The 17,909-nt window shown below is 49.7% G+C and overlaps 1 protein-coding gene across 6 annotated transcripts in view; it reads left to right on the top strand.

Annotated features, from left to right (window-relative positions):
• The window catches only part of NRP2 (neuropilin 2), a 115,174-nt gene that overhangs the window by 61,691 nt on the left and 35,574 nt on the right, over nt 1-17,909 (top strand). For all 6 annotated transcript variants that reach the window (XM_077885051.1, XM_077885052.1, XM_077885054.1 and 3 more), the window contains exons 10-12: nt 1,207-1,351; nt 5,599-5,715; nt 8,606-8,746. In XM_077885051.1, coding sequence (XP_077741177.1) covers nt 1,207-1,351; nt 5,599-5,715; nt 8,606-8,746 — 403 coding nt within the window. The remainder of the gene's footprint in view (nt 1-1,206; nt 1,352-5,598; nt 5,716-8,605; nt 8,747-17,909) is intronic.

Genomic DNA, 17,909 nt, shown 5'->3' with positions numbered 1-17,909 from the left:
AGGGGTTCCCATCCTAACGGCTGAGTTACCTTCGTTTCCCTCAGAAGAGGAGGCCTCTTTTGCCAAGGAAAGGGCAATTTCCTGTCTCTTTGGTCCCCTTTGCGCAGCAAATGTTTCCATTCTTAATGCAGAGGCACGGGCTGGGTTGGGGGTTTTGCAGTGCTCACAGTTGAGGGGCCTTGGTGACTGGAACCTTCAGTGGACAGAGCAGAAGCTGGTCCGTGGCTCTTCCTGGAGAGAGCCGACCCTGGCTCTTGACCATTCTGGGATCCTGGGAAAGGAGCTGATCTTAGCCAGTGTCAGGGCCTGCCCTCCCCATGACAGTGCCCCCTTTTGGAATTGTGGGCATCCTGCAAATGAGGTAGCCTGCATCCCAGGGCATCCCTGGTTCGGATCAGCCACAGCCCCGGGCACGTCTCCCCACCAGCATCCCCTAAGTCAATGGTGCCCAGTGTGCTCTGGCTTGGGTGCCCCACCCGGCCTCGACCAGGGCAGCCGCGCTGTCCTCAGTTCACATACTGGGGCTCTAGGGAAACTTTGTTTTGACAGAATTGGCTCCACTACACAAAGCTTTGGGGAACACGGTCTCAGGCTGTCAATGTATGGCGAGATGGTGTGGTCAGTAGCCCAGAGAAGAGGGTGGTCACCTAACCCTCAGCCTCTCGGCAACCTGGGAGGTGTCCGTCAGCCAGGACTGTCTACATCTAGACCCTCAAGCATTACAATGAGAACTTTTAAGACAATGGGCAAAGCGGCCTAAAATTCACTTCTCTCCTCTCCAGCTAAGTCCATTCAGAGCCTGATTCTTTCCCGAGTCAGGATAGAAGACAGAACCTAGCAATTGCCGCTTTCAGCTGCTTCCCTCTTCTCTGTGTTTCTGGGATCCTAACCATCTAGCCTAACCATCTTCCAAATGAATTGAAACCGTGGTCTGAGAACAGAGCTCCTGTGGGTTGTAATGTCCAGCGAGTCAACTATGAGGCTGCCCTCTGGAGGGATGTGAGGGACAGGAAGGAGAAGGGGAAGGAGGGGGAAGGAAGGGGAAGGAGGGGGAAGAAGGAAGGAAGGGGAAGAAGGGGGAAGGAAGGAGAAGGAGGGGGAAGAAGGAGGAAGGAAGGGGAAGAAGGGGGAAGGAAGGGGAAGGAAGGGGAGGCGCAGGGAGGGGGGGCCACAGAAGAAGGGCTGAGTGGCCTGTCTCCCCTGCAGCTGTTTGAAGGGAACATGCACTATGACACCCCTGACATCCGAAGATTCGACCCTGTTCCGGCGCAGTACGTGCGGGTGTACCCAGAGAGGTGGTCTCCAGCAGGGATTGGGATGCGGCTGGAGGTGCTGGGCTGTGACTGGACAGGTAAGGCCTGCCCTCCCACCCCACATCTCACTCACGTGGTCGTGTGACCCTGGCATCCTGGGACACCCTGGGAGGTGGTCAGACCATGATGTGGACGGCAACCTCCCCCGGGGAGGCTCTGTGAGCTGGAAATCCTCCCCACCCCAAGCCCCACCATGTTCTCTTGCCTCAGACCACAGGCCCTGCAGCCTCTGGACAGGGGACAGTTTCTCAAGGGATGTGCTTTGTCTTTTTTAAAGGATCGTTTCAGTTCTCCAACCCAGGTCTCTCAAAAACAAATCATAACCACACACCACCCACCCAAATTCAATTAGACCCTGACTTTTCGGGCCAGAAGGCTGTGGCTGTTGATTTAGGGAAGAAAAAAAAACCCTCATGATAATAAAGTAATCGGTTTATGTCTGAATCTGGCCTCCAGATGTCAGTGGCTAAGAGACTTCATTTTCATTTCGAAGCCACATCTGTAAAAGGCATTTATTTGCTCAGGAGGGACCCTGTTGTAGGGAAGCTGATGGGAATAGGACTTCTTCCCCCGGCGCAGCAGGAGTCTTGCTCATTCCTTGGCCCCACTGCCCCTCGGCGTGGCAGCCCAGGGAAAACTTCTAACTGCCCTGAATGCAGATAAGGCCCACTGCTCATGCCCACCCTCCCTGTTTCTGGGAAGCACCCTTCTGAGTCAGGCCTCACCCTCCCTCTGGGCACCTCCTTCAGCAGAGCTGGCACGAGATCTCACCTGGAGCTGGCTCACAGCCCTCCAGAAGGAGCTCAGGGGAACCACCTGAAGCCAGCGTCAGCAAGAGCAGCAGACAGACAGAGCTGCCCTGCCTCTTCCCACCAGGCCCCCAGGTTATCTTCATTTTCCTGTCTGTGCCCCATCGACACCAGCTCACCCAGCAGGGTAGCCAGAAGGATTAATAAGGGCATGTCAGAGAAGTGCTTCTGGAAAGTGCTGCCTGTGTGCTGACTCTGATGGCTCAGAGGAGGAGCCCCGTGGAGGAATGCAGGCTGGAAATCGGGCCCAAATGAGCCTTGCTCACCTTTGGATTGAAGGCAGCCCCAGCGAACACGTTTTAGTGGGAAGATACTTAACTCCCCATCATGTAGGGGAAAGGCCAAGTTTCCCTGCAGCCTGCTGAATGGAAGTCACCTGCCTGCTTGCAGGTGCAGAAAACGGCCCCTCCAGCCGTGATACAAGCTGGCTTCGTTTACGGCCTCTTCGAAATCAAAGAGTTAGAGCTGCAGGGGACCCAGGAGCTTCTAGGCCAGTGGCTTTCAAACATTTTTGACCATAATCCACAACTTAAAATAAATTTATATCACAATCCACTTGACTTGCAAGTGCACAGCCCAATGGTGCGTGTGTCCAGGTTATAGCATATTGTTAAGTGCTGGACCCTGGAGACAGCTTGCCAGCTATGAGCTCTGCCTCTGCCGATCGCTGGCTGCATGACCTCAGACAAGTTACTTAGCCTCTCAGCATCTCGGTTATCTCAGCTGAAAAATGGGGATGATAATAACATATCTTCACTCCCCTAGGGTTGTTAGGAGGATTCAGTGTAATAATGGATATAAAGTACTTAGACTGCTGCCTGGCACCTAATAAACCTGTAATAATAAGTAAACGCAACGGGAACAAAAGGTGCCCAGATCAGCGCTCACTTTCCCCCTGGGAGCGCACTCGGGCAGGTTACAGTCCATATTCAAAACTGCTGGTCGTGACCCATCCCGTCGATTCACAACCTACTAACGAGTGTGGCACACACTTTGAAAAAAAAAAAAAAATCACAGATCTAGGTGCAAGTCTCCATCACAGATGGGGAAACGGAGTCCCAGAGAGAGAGAGGAAGCCACTTGCCAGAGGTGGCTTAGGGTGGCTTAGCCCGCTGGGGGCCGACTCCCACCTCCTCTCTCCTGGGCTCGGCCCCCTCCCTGCCCTGCCTCTCCCGGGCCGGCCCCGCTTTACGACTGGCTGGACAGTTGCTAATGTCCTTCTCCACTTATTGCTCCCCGACCCTAACCTGGCCCAAATTACCCTGGCGATGGTCAGCAACAGGTTTCTCATTTCAAAGTCCTGCCTGGCCATTCCTTGGAAGATCAGAGTTGGGGCTTCTTACCCTCCGCCCAGCCTCCTTCCCTTTGAAGTGGCTGACATCTGGTTTTAATTGCAGGGGCGCGCTGCAGTTTGATGGGCAGTTAGCCCTGAGCTCCCAGTAAGGTGCAGCGGCCCGGCCTGCCTTCCCACTGTCCTTCTCGCACCCCATCCTCTCCTTGCCTCGTCAGCCCCCCTGAGCCCCTGGATTTAACGTGATCTTTACCAACCCGCTACCTAACCGCCCCAGCAGCTGCTCTCGTGGGCCACGTGGCTTTTTTTGGCTTTTCAGATTCCCAATTCCTCTCTGCCCCTACCCCAAAAGGAGAGCCGGAAAACTAATGGGGCTGGCCTGAGTCACTGCAGCCACCTGATTCGACAGGGCGGCTTCACCTGTTAGTTTGTTTGTGTTCCAAATGATTACTTCTTGCTTTGCTGCCCATAGTTTGCTTTACAATTGAGTTTGAGATCCTATGACACAGTGACAAATTTGAACTTACAAATTAGGACGCTTCGAGGTTATTTGCTATTTACCGTGAGCAAGAGGCAGACACGGCAAAAGGAAGTATGAAAGGTTATGTGCGTCGTATTTAATAGCAGAAAGATGGGAAGTCGACCGTGAAAAAGCTATTCAGCGTATTTAGCAATTTCCTTCAGCTCCTGGCTTTATTAAATGGTCTCCCGAAGTGTGCCTGACAAAGGCGCCTAATCACGTACAATAGCGCAAAGGAACACGTATAGAAACGGGAGGAACAATGCACCAGCTCATTCGGGGAGTCTCTGGTTGGAGGGCAGCCCTGGGATGAAGACCCCACCCCACGAGGCACGGACTTGAACGCCAGTTACCAGAACCCCTCCTCGCCCCACCCAGGGCCTGACTCATTGTTTCATTCATTTCATAAGTAGCTGCTGAATGAATGAGTGACGTGAGCAAATAGACGAGTGAATGGATGAGTGAACGAATCACCTGGAGCCCAGGGCAGAAGTGACTGCCTGCAGCCAGGTCCGGCCCGGCCAAGTTTTACTTGTTGTAATACTTCGACTAAGTTGCCAACATTGACAAGTCTAGAGATCTTCCATGGGAATGGAATTGGCCTCGTGTTGGAAAAACATCTTTTTTTTTTTGCAAGATCTGGCCACACTGGGCCACCTCTCCTCAGGCCTTCAGTGTGCTGGAGCCGGGCTTGGTGGCCTCCCTGGAATCAGGCTCGCAAGGTGCCCTCTGCCACCCTCTATCCCACACTTCACTCTCCCCAGCCCCCGTCAGCCGCCCGGCTTGCACTAGCTGCTTGCATCCAGGAAGTATTTGAGTTTGCCACTCCCTGACCTAGAGGCACAGCTGCAGTTACTTCCGCCAAGTGGAGTCTGAGTGCCTTTGAGCCCGTATTCCTTTCTGTCCAGTTTTGTGCAAACACGAACAACAACGTCTGGGGTCACACCTCCGCAGCTGTCTGGCTTCACTCATGGCTTCGGCTATTGTGCTTCTGATTATCTTGTGATAGGTGGGCCCCCTAGGTCAGTTAGCTTTGGTTCAAAAAAGTTCTGTCTGAGTCAGAGAAGGCTGAAAAGAGAATGTCTCTTCCACGTAAGAGCAGGGGTGAGCCGGCCAGGAAGGCACGTCAGCAGCCACCCCAGGGGCAGGGCACAGGAAGCTCACTTCATTAGGCACTGAGACTTTTTCAAACCGTTCTGGATGGACACCAGGCATTGTGTGTGTGTGTGTGTGTGTGTGTGTGTGCAACACCCACGCTTCTGTCTCAAACAGGACACCCAAGGTTAGCCTGCCTTGGGGTCAGCTTTGCCCACATGCATTATGGCCCCACGTGGCCTTCTGGGCTGGCACCAGGGCCTCTGCTGTGGAGTACAGGGCCTGGGTTTGTGTCCCTGCTTCTGTCCTGGCTGTTCCCGCAGCTTGGGACTCTTCTCATTCAGCTCAGGCAATGCTCCTGACTTCATTGACAGCACACAGAGGTGACTCCAGGGGTGTGTGTGTGTGTGTGTGTGTGTGTGTTATCTTCTTTCATTGTCTTTTCTTCCTCCTTTAAAAGCCCACACTTAGAAAGGAAACAGTTTGAGAATTTGGGGCATCTTCTACTGGGTTTCAATGCGGGCTGCTGCATGCAGCATTCACTTCCCCCCACCCTTTGCCTTTATGCAGACTCGAAGCCCACCGTAGAGACACTGGGACCCACTGTGAAGAGCGAAGAGACCACCACCCCGTATCCCATCGATGAGGAGGCCACGGAGTGTGGGGAGAACTGCAGCTTTGAAGATGGTGAGAGGGGGTCAGAGTTCATCCCGGATGGCACGGTGCCGACAATGAGAGGCAGCTGGCCTGTGGCTGGGGCAGGGACCTGGACGTCCCCCGGTCAGAGGCCAGGGAGGTGCGAGTAGTCAAGGCTTGGGGCACTGGCCATTTACAGGCAATCTTAGAAATATTCAGATATTGGAGCAAAACCAACCAGTGCAGCCTACAGGCGTGAACCTACTGGTCATCGGCTGACATAAGGGTCCGTCCAGAGAGGACCCCTCGTTTGAGAAGTCTCCCTTTCTAGCCCTCACTTTGAATCATTAGAATCCTCAGCCTTTTTGTACTGGGCTGTGTCTCCACTGTCCAGTCAGGTGAAGATCTGGTGGTCATGAGGGTGACTTGGCCCATGGAGCGTGGCCGTCAGGTGAACTCAGCAGTTACCATTCCGTGATTGCATTTCCCTGTGTCTCTGCCCACTGCTACTTGAGAAAGTGTGATAATCTTGGCTCCATAAAATGGTGCATCCCATCCTCCATGGGGGCGCGGGGGGTGAGCAGAGGTCAGTGACAAAGGCAGGGATGTGCAAAGGCACCTCAACACTACCTTCAGATCCCAGGGCCTCCTGGTTCGGGATCAGCCTCTTCACATGGGAGCTCTGTATCACCTTCCTTTCCTCATCTAAACGCATCCAAGTGAGATAAAAACAATAATTGGCAGAGCCCAAAAGTACGTCACCTTACCAAGTATGAGGACATTCCTAACAAACCACAAATTTTGGAGCACCTGGCATTTTTGGCTAGAATTTCAGGCTTGACAGCCTCCACTTACAGTAAATTACTGATCCTTATTAAACGTTCATTAAACGAAATGAGGGAAGATTGGTGGAGAGACTTGGGGAGTGGGGGAGACCCGGTGTAGCGCTGACTCGGTAGGTAGGTGGCGCAATCAGCTTTGGCCATGCGGCACCTATGGAGTGGCCGGCTTCGGAGCAGGGCTACAGAGGGGAATGGGAGGGAAGCCAAAAATAAATGCTGAAGTTGTGTGCCTGAAAAATGATAATTTAATGCATATGCTTTTAGGAATGTGCTTTTGTGTATTGTGTGGGCGAGGGGGACACTATTGGTCAGGGTTAGTTGAATACAGGATTCTGACATTTTAATGAACTTGTTTTTGTTTTATGAAGAGGAGAAAGAGACTTGGAGGATCTTCCAAGACATGTTTAAGATAGTTTGTGAGCTCAGGGTGGAATGCATAGGGAGTTAATATATGGTATCGGATTAGTGGAGTTAGCTTGGGGGAGGCCCGGAGGGAGGGGGTTCTATCTAAATGGCAATCCAGAGGAAAATTTAAGAGTTCTGCTGTAAATTTTCAGAAGTTTAATGTAATTTGCCCATTTATAGTGGCGTGTTTCATTTGAGGTTTCTTTGGTGGTTCCTCCCTATTTTTTTTTTCCTGCAAAAGGTTTCTTTGTGGAATTTGGTTCCTGAGATAGAGTATGCGCATAAACATTAGAGAGGAATTATGGTATATTGAATTACTCCGTATTTTTTAACGGAAAAATAGAAATTCAGAAATTGTCGGGAGAAGGGGGGTGAGGGCTAAGGGCTGACTTTTCCAAGCCACAGGTTGATGCTTCTGTAATAGATTCCATGTGTTTTTTTGATTCAAGCTGCCTTTGGCCAAGGGCGGGCAACATGAAATGCCCTCCCTGGGGAAGCGGGGACAAACCAGGGAGGGCCTGGTGGCAGTCTGCCTCCGTGGCCGGCAGTGCCCTTCCCCTCGCCCCCATGGTGTGAGCAATTTGTTTCCACCAGTCTGTTGTTCCCTTTAGACTTCCTAACCTGCATTCTAGGCCTTCCCCACGGAAATTCCTCTCTGGGAACCCTGAGAAGGGAAGTGAGGAGGCCAAAGACCCCACTTCCTCCCTGCTACTAGCATTAGCCAGCACTTTTCCGCTGTCTCTGCAGCCACTGCCGGCAAGCATCCAAATTTGGATTCCCATTTCCTCTTTCCCCCACCTCCACACCCACCCCCACTTAATCACATATTTGGCACCAGCTCACATTAGATTTTTAGAGCTGAGTGGAGCCTCCAAAGAAACTCTTTGGGTTCAGTCTTCTAGCTTGGACAGGTGAACAACCAAGCAGACGGGACAAGCCATTGTGCGGTGGCTTCTGACGTTGCCCGGAGGAAGGCATCCTCTGCTGCCCCTGGGATCGTGGCCTGCAGCCACTCAGGGCCATGCAAAATTACTTTCTTTTCCTCCTGGTCAGCGCTGAGTGAGGCGGCCGGCTGGCCTGGCCCCCTCGTTTTGCCCTACCAGGCCAAATCTGCCCACCTGTCAGTGCCACCCTGTGGGGATGCCGAGCTGACCCTCTGTCCTCGAACAAAAGACCTGTCACAGGAGGTGAAGGGGAACACACAAGCCCTTCCTTGTTTCGGAGCTCACTCTCTCCTCCCTGGCCAGCACCTCCCCACCATGTCAGCCTCTCTGGATGCTAATGGACTGTGCCCCATCACTTGTGAGAGCCAGGTTGGCAGGAGCCAGCCTTCCACTGAGGCACTGGGGAGACATTCTTCTCTGGCACTTAGGGAACAGCAATTTTCACATTTGTCTGCTCTCCGAGGTGGACAGAAGAGCCTGATTAGAGCCTGAAGCCATTTGGTGGCCTCATTTATAATTGCTTACTATGGGAACCACTGGCAGACTTGGCTTTCATGCCTGGGAAGGATGAGACCAAAGGCTGACCCGAAAGCCAACGATCGCCAAGATGAGTTAAATGAATAAGCACAGGGAGCCACTTCTTTCTCTGCCCTCCACTTAGGCCTTGCCAGCGCTTTCAATAGCACCACTGTGGCTGTTGTCCGAACCCATTTCATTTGCCTTCTTTGGGTTATTTTTCCCCCCTTTCAGACAAAGATTTGCAGCTCCCTTCAGGATTCAATTGCAACTTTGATTTGCCCGAGGAGCCCTGTGGTTGGATGTATGACCATGCCAAGTGGCTCAGAAGCACCTGGACCAGCAGCTCCAGCCCCAACGACCGGACGTTTCCAGGTAAGCCAGCTGCAGATTCGGAGAGGAAAGAGTTAAGGCTAGCCTGCCGCACGTCTTGCAGCCCCAGATTCCCTGACAAGCGTCATAACTTCCCACCACAGAGCAATCCTCTGCTCTGCGCCCACAAACCACTGCAGTCTTTGCTCACAACGTCACCCTACAGAAGAGCTGGCCGGTGGTTCCTCTCCCTGTCTTGTGATTACAGTAGAGCTCAGAAGCCGGGAGGGAGCAAGACAGGCCAAGAGAAAAGAAAGAAAAGGAAGAAAGGAAGAGCAGTTGGGAGGTTTCAGGAGGTGGGTTGAGTCAGTGCCCCCTTGTCACCATAACTAGTGCTCACAGCCGACATCACAGAGCCTCTTGTCAACTCCGAGCTGGCTGTTGTTCCTGAAATGCCTCCTTGGGAGACCACCGGCCTCCAGCCTGACTGATACTTCTCGGAGAGTATCATCACGTCGGTAGCGAACCAAGCTGAGAGTCCAGAATGCTGCTGTGACCAGGGGTCGAGTAGAGCCTCCTGGCCCTCGGCTTCTGGAAGAGTGTTGCTGGAAGATGGTCCTTGACATCTTGCTCAGCTCCCCCTTCCGAGGGCAGGCTCTCCCGGCACTGTTGGCGGAGAGGGGCGGCCCTGGGCCCTCCTAAACCTGTAGAAGCAAGAGGCGTCTCCTCTCTCCACGGCAGTGCGTGTGTCCCGTGGTGTTCTGGTCCAAGATTTACCTCCAGGAAAAAAAGAGAAACCCTGCCTTGTAATGTTGCCACTGTCGGTGGTGTAAATAATCCCCCTGTGGTTAAGCTACCGACATGACCAGAGGCGGAGTTGGGAGGTACAGTAACAGCATCGCATAGTTTTCTGCCGTCAGACAGTCAGGACAGGTATGAATGACTTCAGGAGCGTAGATACTGGCAAAATGTATTCAAATAATTAGGAAGTGTTGAGTTTTGAGAATTTATGACCTTTTGTTTTTAATGTAACCTGTTTAATGGTAACTTTATGTAATTTAATTTTTAATAATGACTGCACTTAACTACTGCCTTATAAAATTCCAGAAAATTTAACAACTGGCTCTCACAAGCCAGTACACGTTGACTGTAGCACGCCACGCATTAGGTTTTCATTTTTCTGTACCGCCGGCCTGGACCTTGGTGCCCCATAAGCATTTGAGAGGAAAGGGGTCAGTTCTGGAAATTAGTAGATCAAATGTTGCCTGACTAGAGAACAAAAGGGAGACGGGGCCTCCCCTTCTCCCCTCCGGGTGCCCCTGAGCTGCTCTGCTGCCCTCAACCCCAAGGACTGGAGGTGTCCTCTGTCCCCAGGGGACAGCAGTGGGACAGATGCCAGGAGAGCTTTACGGGCTGGCCTCCTGACACAGCCTGCACTTGCTTTCCTGGAGGGTCACAGCGTCTGCTCTGGAGAAAAACATTTTCATATTTCAAGTGTTTATCTCTTCAGCATTTGAGTGCTCAGAGAGATTAATATCTGAAGATCACCACGGCCTCGGGCAACAGGAGAGAACACTTACCCTCGTCCCAGCCTTAATCACCCTCCCCCCTCTCATTCACTGCAATAATGTTTAATTAATATAATGAGCCTCCTGCACGTTGCAAAAAAAAAAAAATACTTATTTTTATAACCCAGCTTGGATTTTTCATTTCATTTCCTCTCCTTTGAGACTTGGCCCAATTAATTGGTTGTTTTTCCCAACCTCCACTCTTTACCCGAACATAAAGAGGGTTTGTGGGGTATGCGTAAGTGTGTGTGTGCATATGTGTACTTGTGGGTTATGTGTGTATGTGTGTGTCAGCACATCTGTTTCTTTCTCAAAGTGTTTATGGGTTTTGTGTGTACGTGCACATGTCCTGCGTTTCACGTATAGATGTTGATGTGTCTGTGAATATGTGTGTGTGTTTATGCATGTTTTACATGTGAACCCTCTGTGCATGTTTGTGTGTGTATGTGAGGAGTGTGTTTGTGGTTTGTACGCATGAGTTGCACGCAGGCGTGGGCGTGAGCATTGCATGAGGGTGGGGACGAGGGGATAGCTTGGCAGAGACACTTTAAATGAAGGGATACAGATGACCCAGCGCCGGGAGGTCTACTGGCTCTTATTCAGAGACTGTCTTCAGGTTGGCCCTAAAAATGCAGCCTTCTCCCTTGTGCTCCTCTGAGCAGATTTTCTCTAAGAATGTCCGAGGCCAGCCCTGTCCAGGCTACAAGGCCACCAATTAGCAAGTGACACTTTGGCGAGAGCTTCTGTTACTCTGCATTTGAGCCTGGCCTCTACCTCTGTCCCTCTGCCCATTGACCTCTGCCCCCTCCTGGCGCAGACCTCGCCCTCACCTGAGTGCCCCTTCCGCCACCCTGGCTACCAGTTGGAAATTCGAGTTCTTGTCCTCATTCCAGTTGGTTCATTACACCCTGTGGTTTGGGAGGGCTTTTCAGAGCAAGCTCGCGAAGCAGGCAAAAGTCCAACAGTTGGCTGGCTGGATGGGGACAGAAAGAAAATTAGGGCCATAAGGAACTGCTAGATCTAATGTTGTTTCTCCCTGAAGATATTGAGAAGGAAAATAATCATTTTCTTCTTCGAGAGGAGTCCCCGAAGTTCGAAAAAGTGGCACTTGTCACCTGTCTCCAGAAAACAAAATCGTACTATTGTTTTCAGAACCCTTCCTTTATCCTCTGATGATTTTAAAAGTCACTTGCTGTATTTGCCACCCTCCTGCTTACGAAGCTCGAGATGTGGCTTTCAGCAGGGGAGGATAGAAAGCCCTCTCTGTTCAGGGTGGTCCTTTCTTCAAAATAAAAAGGCTGGGGGCCGAGGGGAGCGTTCGGAAGAGAGGAAACAGCTGTCCCTGATCAGGGGCAGGGCAGATGCTGGACCTTCCCAGGCAAACCCAAAAGCCCTGTGTCCCCCACACTTCACCACTCCACAAAGAGGAGACGTTGTTCAAGAGAAGTGTGCCATATGTTTTATCCCCTTACGGAATAGCTCAGCAAAAGCAATTGCCTGTAGGAAAGGGGGTGTCTCCGTTGAGGGTGGAGGGCGTTGGGAGAGACCAGGGAGGAAAAGGAGAACGGAATTGCCATGTTGAAATATCATACACAGCCTGTTTGCTGAGAAGCGTCTGTGGAAACAACTCACATTCCGTAGATATTTTCTGATTTAGTTCTTTACTCATGTTTTGTTTTGTCTTTTTTTTTTTTTTTTTTTTTCCCTTTTCCTTTTAAGTCAGCAATTAGTTCTGTTCTTTTGGCCAGTGGTAACGGTTGCTTAAGGCTGATGAGACACCCATGGATTTCATGCCACTGTTTTTGTTTTTCAAGATAATCTTTCGAGCCACTCAGAATCCCTTCCTTTAGCTCTCTGCTTGTGGCTTAGAAGCCCAGAGTGTGCTCATGCCACAGCCCCTGAGGACCCTGTCCCGAAATCAGTGACCCCTGCTGGTTGCAGAGGAGCCAGCCTCGTGTCCTCTGGGAAGCCACTTTGCCTTTTTTTTTTCTGGAGCTACAATGGCACAGAAGATGTCTTCCCTTGTGGGAGCCTTGGTATTTTTTACAGACATTCTCAAGTGCGATGATCATAAACCCAGTTTTGAGGATGATCAGATTCATGTGCTTAAGGGACAAGGTAAAAACTCTGAGATGGTATGGTGAGTCCACGTGTCTAGCGCTGCACTGTTTAATATGGTAGGCACTAGCTATTTTAATTTTAGTTAATTACAATTAAATACAGTTATAATTTTAGTTCCTCATTTCAAGGGCTTGGTGGCCATGATATTTTGGACAGCACAGATGTAAAACGTGGCCATGGTCACAGAATTGTCTTGGCCAGACTGCTCAGGCATCTTTTGGCATTGATACGTGTGTGATCTCTGGGGTCCTTGCTGATGCTGGTTCCCCACAGAGAGGATGGATGGCAGTGTAAACCAAGAAGCAAGTAATTAGGTGGATGTGCCTTCTCTGTGGTTCCTTAATGGGAGTGTCCAGTGGCAGCTATTTTTGTCAGTGCATCATTCAACCCCAGTGAGCAACCATAGTAAAGTAAGCAAGTAGCAGAGCATTAGATAGTGTAGGAATTATTTCACTGGACCAAAAGAAAAGGTAAATACTAAGTAATGCCAATAAGAGTAATAGCAATAGTTATTATTATCCTTATTATCAAGAATGAGACAAAAAGACTAAAGAAAGAGCGTACCATTCCGGGTCAGCTTCAGAATCCTCAAGGGTGTGGGTTCCCTAAATGGGTGTTCTTTTATATGTTTGTTGACTTCATGAGGTATGGTTATGATATTACTTCATTTCAGTAACTCCAAATCATGGAAGTGGTACAAAGAAAACAGGTAGGGCACCTGGCTGGCTCAGTTGCTAGAGCATGTGACCCTTGGTCTCGGGGTCTTGGGTTCAGGCCCCGCATTGGGCATGGAACCTACTTAAAATTAAATAAATAAATAATAATAAAATAAAAATGAAGTGAAAACAATGAAACAGGAAATGCCTTTTTGTAATGTCATACCATTATGAAAAGACAGAACTTTGGTTGCTTGGCACTTATATGTTTATGGGATTGAGAAAACAAAACTATTACTCTGGATTCAAAAACAAGCTCAAGACAGACTAAGAATACAATGTTCTGAAATATTTAAATTTTATTAATGGTAGCTATTCCATCAAATGTCAGTGGTAGGGTTATTAACGTACTGTGGGGCTGTTTTGATGCAGCTTGGGCCATTTATAAACTCCATGAGAGTAGAGGACCAGAACTATGATTCACTAGGGGGACATGTACACAAGAAGATTAAGTGTGTGTGTGGTGAGGGGGCGGGGTGCAGATGGTTGCAAAGAATTTACAGAAGAGAAGTGATGAGTGAACTTGCTCGTGATGGGCTTGATATTTGACAGGGAACGAGTAGTGACTCTGTGAATTAAAAAGCCACTCTCTCTGAACTCAGAAGACCTCCGCCTAGGTGGGCCACTGGCAGCAAATGATCCAGACTCTACTGGCGTTAGCTTGAGTTGCCCTCGGAAGGAGGATGATGTGGTGTGACTGGGGCACAGCCACTGCACAGACAGAGAGGAGACTTTCTTAGGCTTAGACTATGGTAGATAATTAAAGACCAGGAGCAACTTGGCTAAAAGAAAGTCAGTATTCAAAGAATACCTTTAACTGGAAAAGGAAATCATAGAGACTCTTCTTTAAAGAAAATAGGAAGGAAAATATCTCTGACTTTCTAGAAAAGACAGCAGTAAAGAGAAGCTCTTACTCCTTTTTAAAATATTTTTAATTTAAATTCCATTTAATTAACATAGAGTGTACTATTAGTTTCAGAAGTAGAATTCATTGATGCATCAGTTGCATACAACACCCAGTGCTCATTACATCCTGTGCCCTCCTGAATGCCCATCACCCAGTTACCCCGTCCCCGTCCCCTCCCATCTCTTCCTGCAACCCTCAGTACGTTTCCTCTGGTTAAGAGTCTCTTATGGTTTGTCTCCCTCTCTGTTTTCCTCGTATTTTGTTTTTCCTTTTCTTCCCCTATGTTCATCTGCTTTGTTTCCTTTTTTTTCTGAAAGTCATGATTGGCTGGGGAACTGGAAATTGATAATGAAGAGGCAGTATAATGGCAAAGCTGCCTCAACTGCAAAACCTTCATGAAAGCTGACGTACCAAAAAAAAAAAAAAAAAAAACCAACACCAGCTCTAGGAAGACTCCTGCACAGACCAGACCTGAAACCTCAAATGTCCACAAAATGGTCAATTGTAAACCTTGAGAACATCCTGCTGAGTTCATCCAAAGTCAGTGTTTCCCTTAACTGGTTGTTAATTTGAGGACCTTAGCAGAGCTCGACTGACCTTGGGAGGCCAGCTGAGGGGCTGACTCATGTTTTAAGCATGACCTATACAAAGAGATTACGTCTCCTGCAGCACTAAATATTCTTTCAGATGGTTGTTCTAGTAGGAGGGCAAGATGCTAGCCAGGAGATGTGTGTGTTGGACAGATGGTGCGTTTGGCTTTGCGATAGCCAGGAAGATCCGACTGGTGATTTACTTCAGGGTTTGGTAAGGTGTGGACACAATCGATTCCATTGCTGTTGGGCCCAACCACAGTCACGTGTCCACACAGCACTCATGCAGCTGAAGCCAGATGCGGCCGTAAATCTCCAGGTGAAATGTCAAGAGACTCTTTCTAGAGACAGCAGCAGGTTAAAATGCCTGAACGACTGTCCTGTGCACGTCCTCTTTGCCCTTTTGAACTCTTGTGGTTGATTCCCATGTGATTATTTTCCCCGTGTCATGGGCAACAACAGATGTTTTGAGTCAAGAACCTAGCAAAATGCCTCCAAAATATGTCAGGTCCAGGAGGAGAGGGATTGTATCTCTGGGACATTATTTCTTCATTCTCTCTTAGCAACTGAACATATATCCTTTCTATTGTCTTTTTGTTGGAAGCCATCCATTGCCGGCATCGTTGCCATCAGCTACAAGAACAAGAAGACAGTCTCCAGCAGGCAGAGCTGGTACTAGGCTGGTCGGTTGTCATGTTTGGGGACCTCTTAACAACCCAAAGGGCTTTTCCTTAAAGTCCCTAAAGTAAATCGCTAAAGTGGTCCACCCGCACCATGCCAGCCCTTTGCTCTATCAAGTAATCAAAAGCCACTGTGTGCTTACCACTTCCTCTGTGTTTGGCAGTGATAGGCCATAAATTAGAACATTCTACGAGAACAGACTTCACTTACAGCACATGTGCTTCACTCACAGCACATGTACGGGTGCCATGACTTAAAAGAACTGAAGCACTTAGCTTAGAGGAGCGCTAGTATAGACCTACCACCATAAGTAAAGGCCCAACAAGTGGACATTTAAAGAGACAAAGGTCAGGTTTCCTGAGACAGGGAAGACTGAGGGTCTGAATTCTTCACGAATGAAAATGTTTCCAAGTCAGAGGACAGGAATTGGCTGTGCTCCATCAGGGATGGAAGGAGGACATGTGTCTAAATGACAGCAGGAAAACTTAAAACTGAATTTAGGAAGTTCCTGACAGTTCGGGTTGTGACCCAGAAAACGCATTGCCGATGTGGCCTATGGAAGCTCCTTCTCTAGAGAATTTAAAGCAGAGGGGAGACAGCTGTTCTGGGGATGTGCTCAGTGTGGTTCCTCTGGGCAGCCGGACTGACCTGATCTAAACTGTCTCTTGAGGTCCCACTCTCATTCCAGAGCCGTGTAGTATTTTATTTCATCTACCGTACAGTGACAGGAAAGACGTGGTACACAGTGCATGATGCACAAGTAGGGGCTGTCTGGTTGCTGGGCTTGGACGGATGGGGGAACCGACTTACTCCACAGAGCGTCTTCACTGCCCTTGGCCCAAAACATACTTCTTTGGGAATCTAGGACTGGTCTTCCAGGTTATTGTGGTCTTCTGACCTTTTTCTTTCTTAAAAAAAAAAAAAAGGCAAGCATAGGAAGCAGAGCGTATCGCAATAGTAGTAGCCGAGATCATAGCTTTTATTGAGCACTTACTGCGTCCCTGTTACTGGGCAAAGCATTTCGCATGGCTTGCTCCTTCTCACAGCCCTCTCCAGTAACGTCCTCATTCTATCCATGCTACAGATGGGGAGACTGAGGCATTAAGTGATTAGCGAGCAGTAGATGAGGGCTCCAGCCCAGATGAGAGGCCATGCCCAGCAATCCTGCTCACTCCGGTCAGGGCTGCTGTAATGATTCCAGCAGCCGTCTCGGACACGTGGCTTCAATTCCCTGAGCCTCCGTTTCCTCTCTGGTAAAAATGAAGAAAACGGATCTTGTTCCGTGGACCTAGATCTCGCAGGGAAGGTTACGTAAGAAAAGGCTTCTGGCGCGACAGCTGGCCCACAGTAGGTGCTCAGCAAACACCGGTTCTCTTGCCCCGGCCCTTCCTATCCCCTCCCCGGACTTTGCCTGGCCCAAGCCATTGCTTCACGACGTCCTGGTTCTAATCAGGCCCCTCTCCGTGACAGGCAGGGACGTTCTGCAGCTCAGCGTCCCTCTGACTGATGTCTACTGCTAATTCCTTAAATTTACATATCATCTTTCTTCCCTCGAGCTCATAGCACTTAACAGACAAGTGGGGCACAAATGATTTCACTAAGTGAAATTCAGAGGCCTGCTTGTCTTGAGATTCTGCAAACTAGTGGATTAGCTTAGATGTCAGCACTGAATTATGATCCTTCAGCTGCTCGTGCTTAGCACGCCACCAGCATTAACTCCCCGGTCTTCCAATGGTCCTTTACATCATGCGGAGCGATTATCGTCTTATTGTGAGAGAGCGAGCGCGCAGAGGAGGGGGCGAGGGGAGCCGAGGGGGTGGGGGGGCGGCTGGGTCGGGCCTGTGGCAGCCTGGGGACCTTTGGCCTGATGATGCCTAAAGTTTTAGCAACAGGCTGGGTAAACAGAACAGACCCGGGTAAAACCCAGCCAGCGCGGCTCTTTCCACCTCCACACACATTTTACTTACTAAATTCTAACCATTATGCTATGAATCCCCTGCCGCTTAAGAATGTAAATTCACACAAGTGACAGTATTTCTGCCAAGCAATTTTCAAGCAGCAAGTGGGTCTTATTTGTGAAACCGAAGGAAGAAGGCTGAATAATAAGTCTCTGAAATCTGCTTTCCTTTATATCTGAGGTGGAAGCAGTCAGGGCTTGGAAGTTACTGGAGCACGGGAGCGTCTGGGGTGCGGGGGGTCTCACTGGTGGCTCCACGGTGTGTCCCCAGGCCACCGTGTTATTATCAGCTCACCTCGCCTTTGGAAGGGGTGTTGGCCCAGGAGAGTGGGAGGGAATTGTGCAGAGATGATCGGAATCTGTGGGATTACCAAAGACTGGCTGATTCTCCCTCTGTTCTGGTTTCTCTCTTGTGAGCATAGAGCCTCATATGCTTCCTTTATCCGTGTGTTTGTCATTCATTCATTTGTAGGAACAAAAATTTCTCGCGAAGCAGCATATACATGTCACTGTCTAGGGGCAGGGGGAAGAAGCGATGTAACCCTGACACGTGTAAGCCTGGGACGCTTATCTCCTAACCGGAGCGATGGGGAAAACACACATAAAACAGTTCAATTACAGCACGAGGCAGTGGGTGGTTACCTGCTGAAATGCATGAGAAATGGCCTCGAGTCTTTTTAAAAACC

The sequence above is a fragment of the Canis aureus genome, chromosome 36 (genome assembly GCF_053574225.1).
Source record: "Canis aureus isolate CA01 chromosome 36, VMU_Caureus_v.1.0, whole genome shotgun sequence".
Lineage (NCBI taxonomy): Eukaryota > Metazoa > Chordata > Mammalia > Carnivora > Canidae > Canis > Canis aureus.
This window is presented reverse-complemented; position numbering and strand designations above follow the sequence as displayed.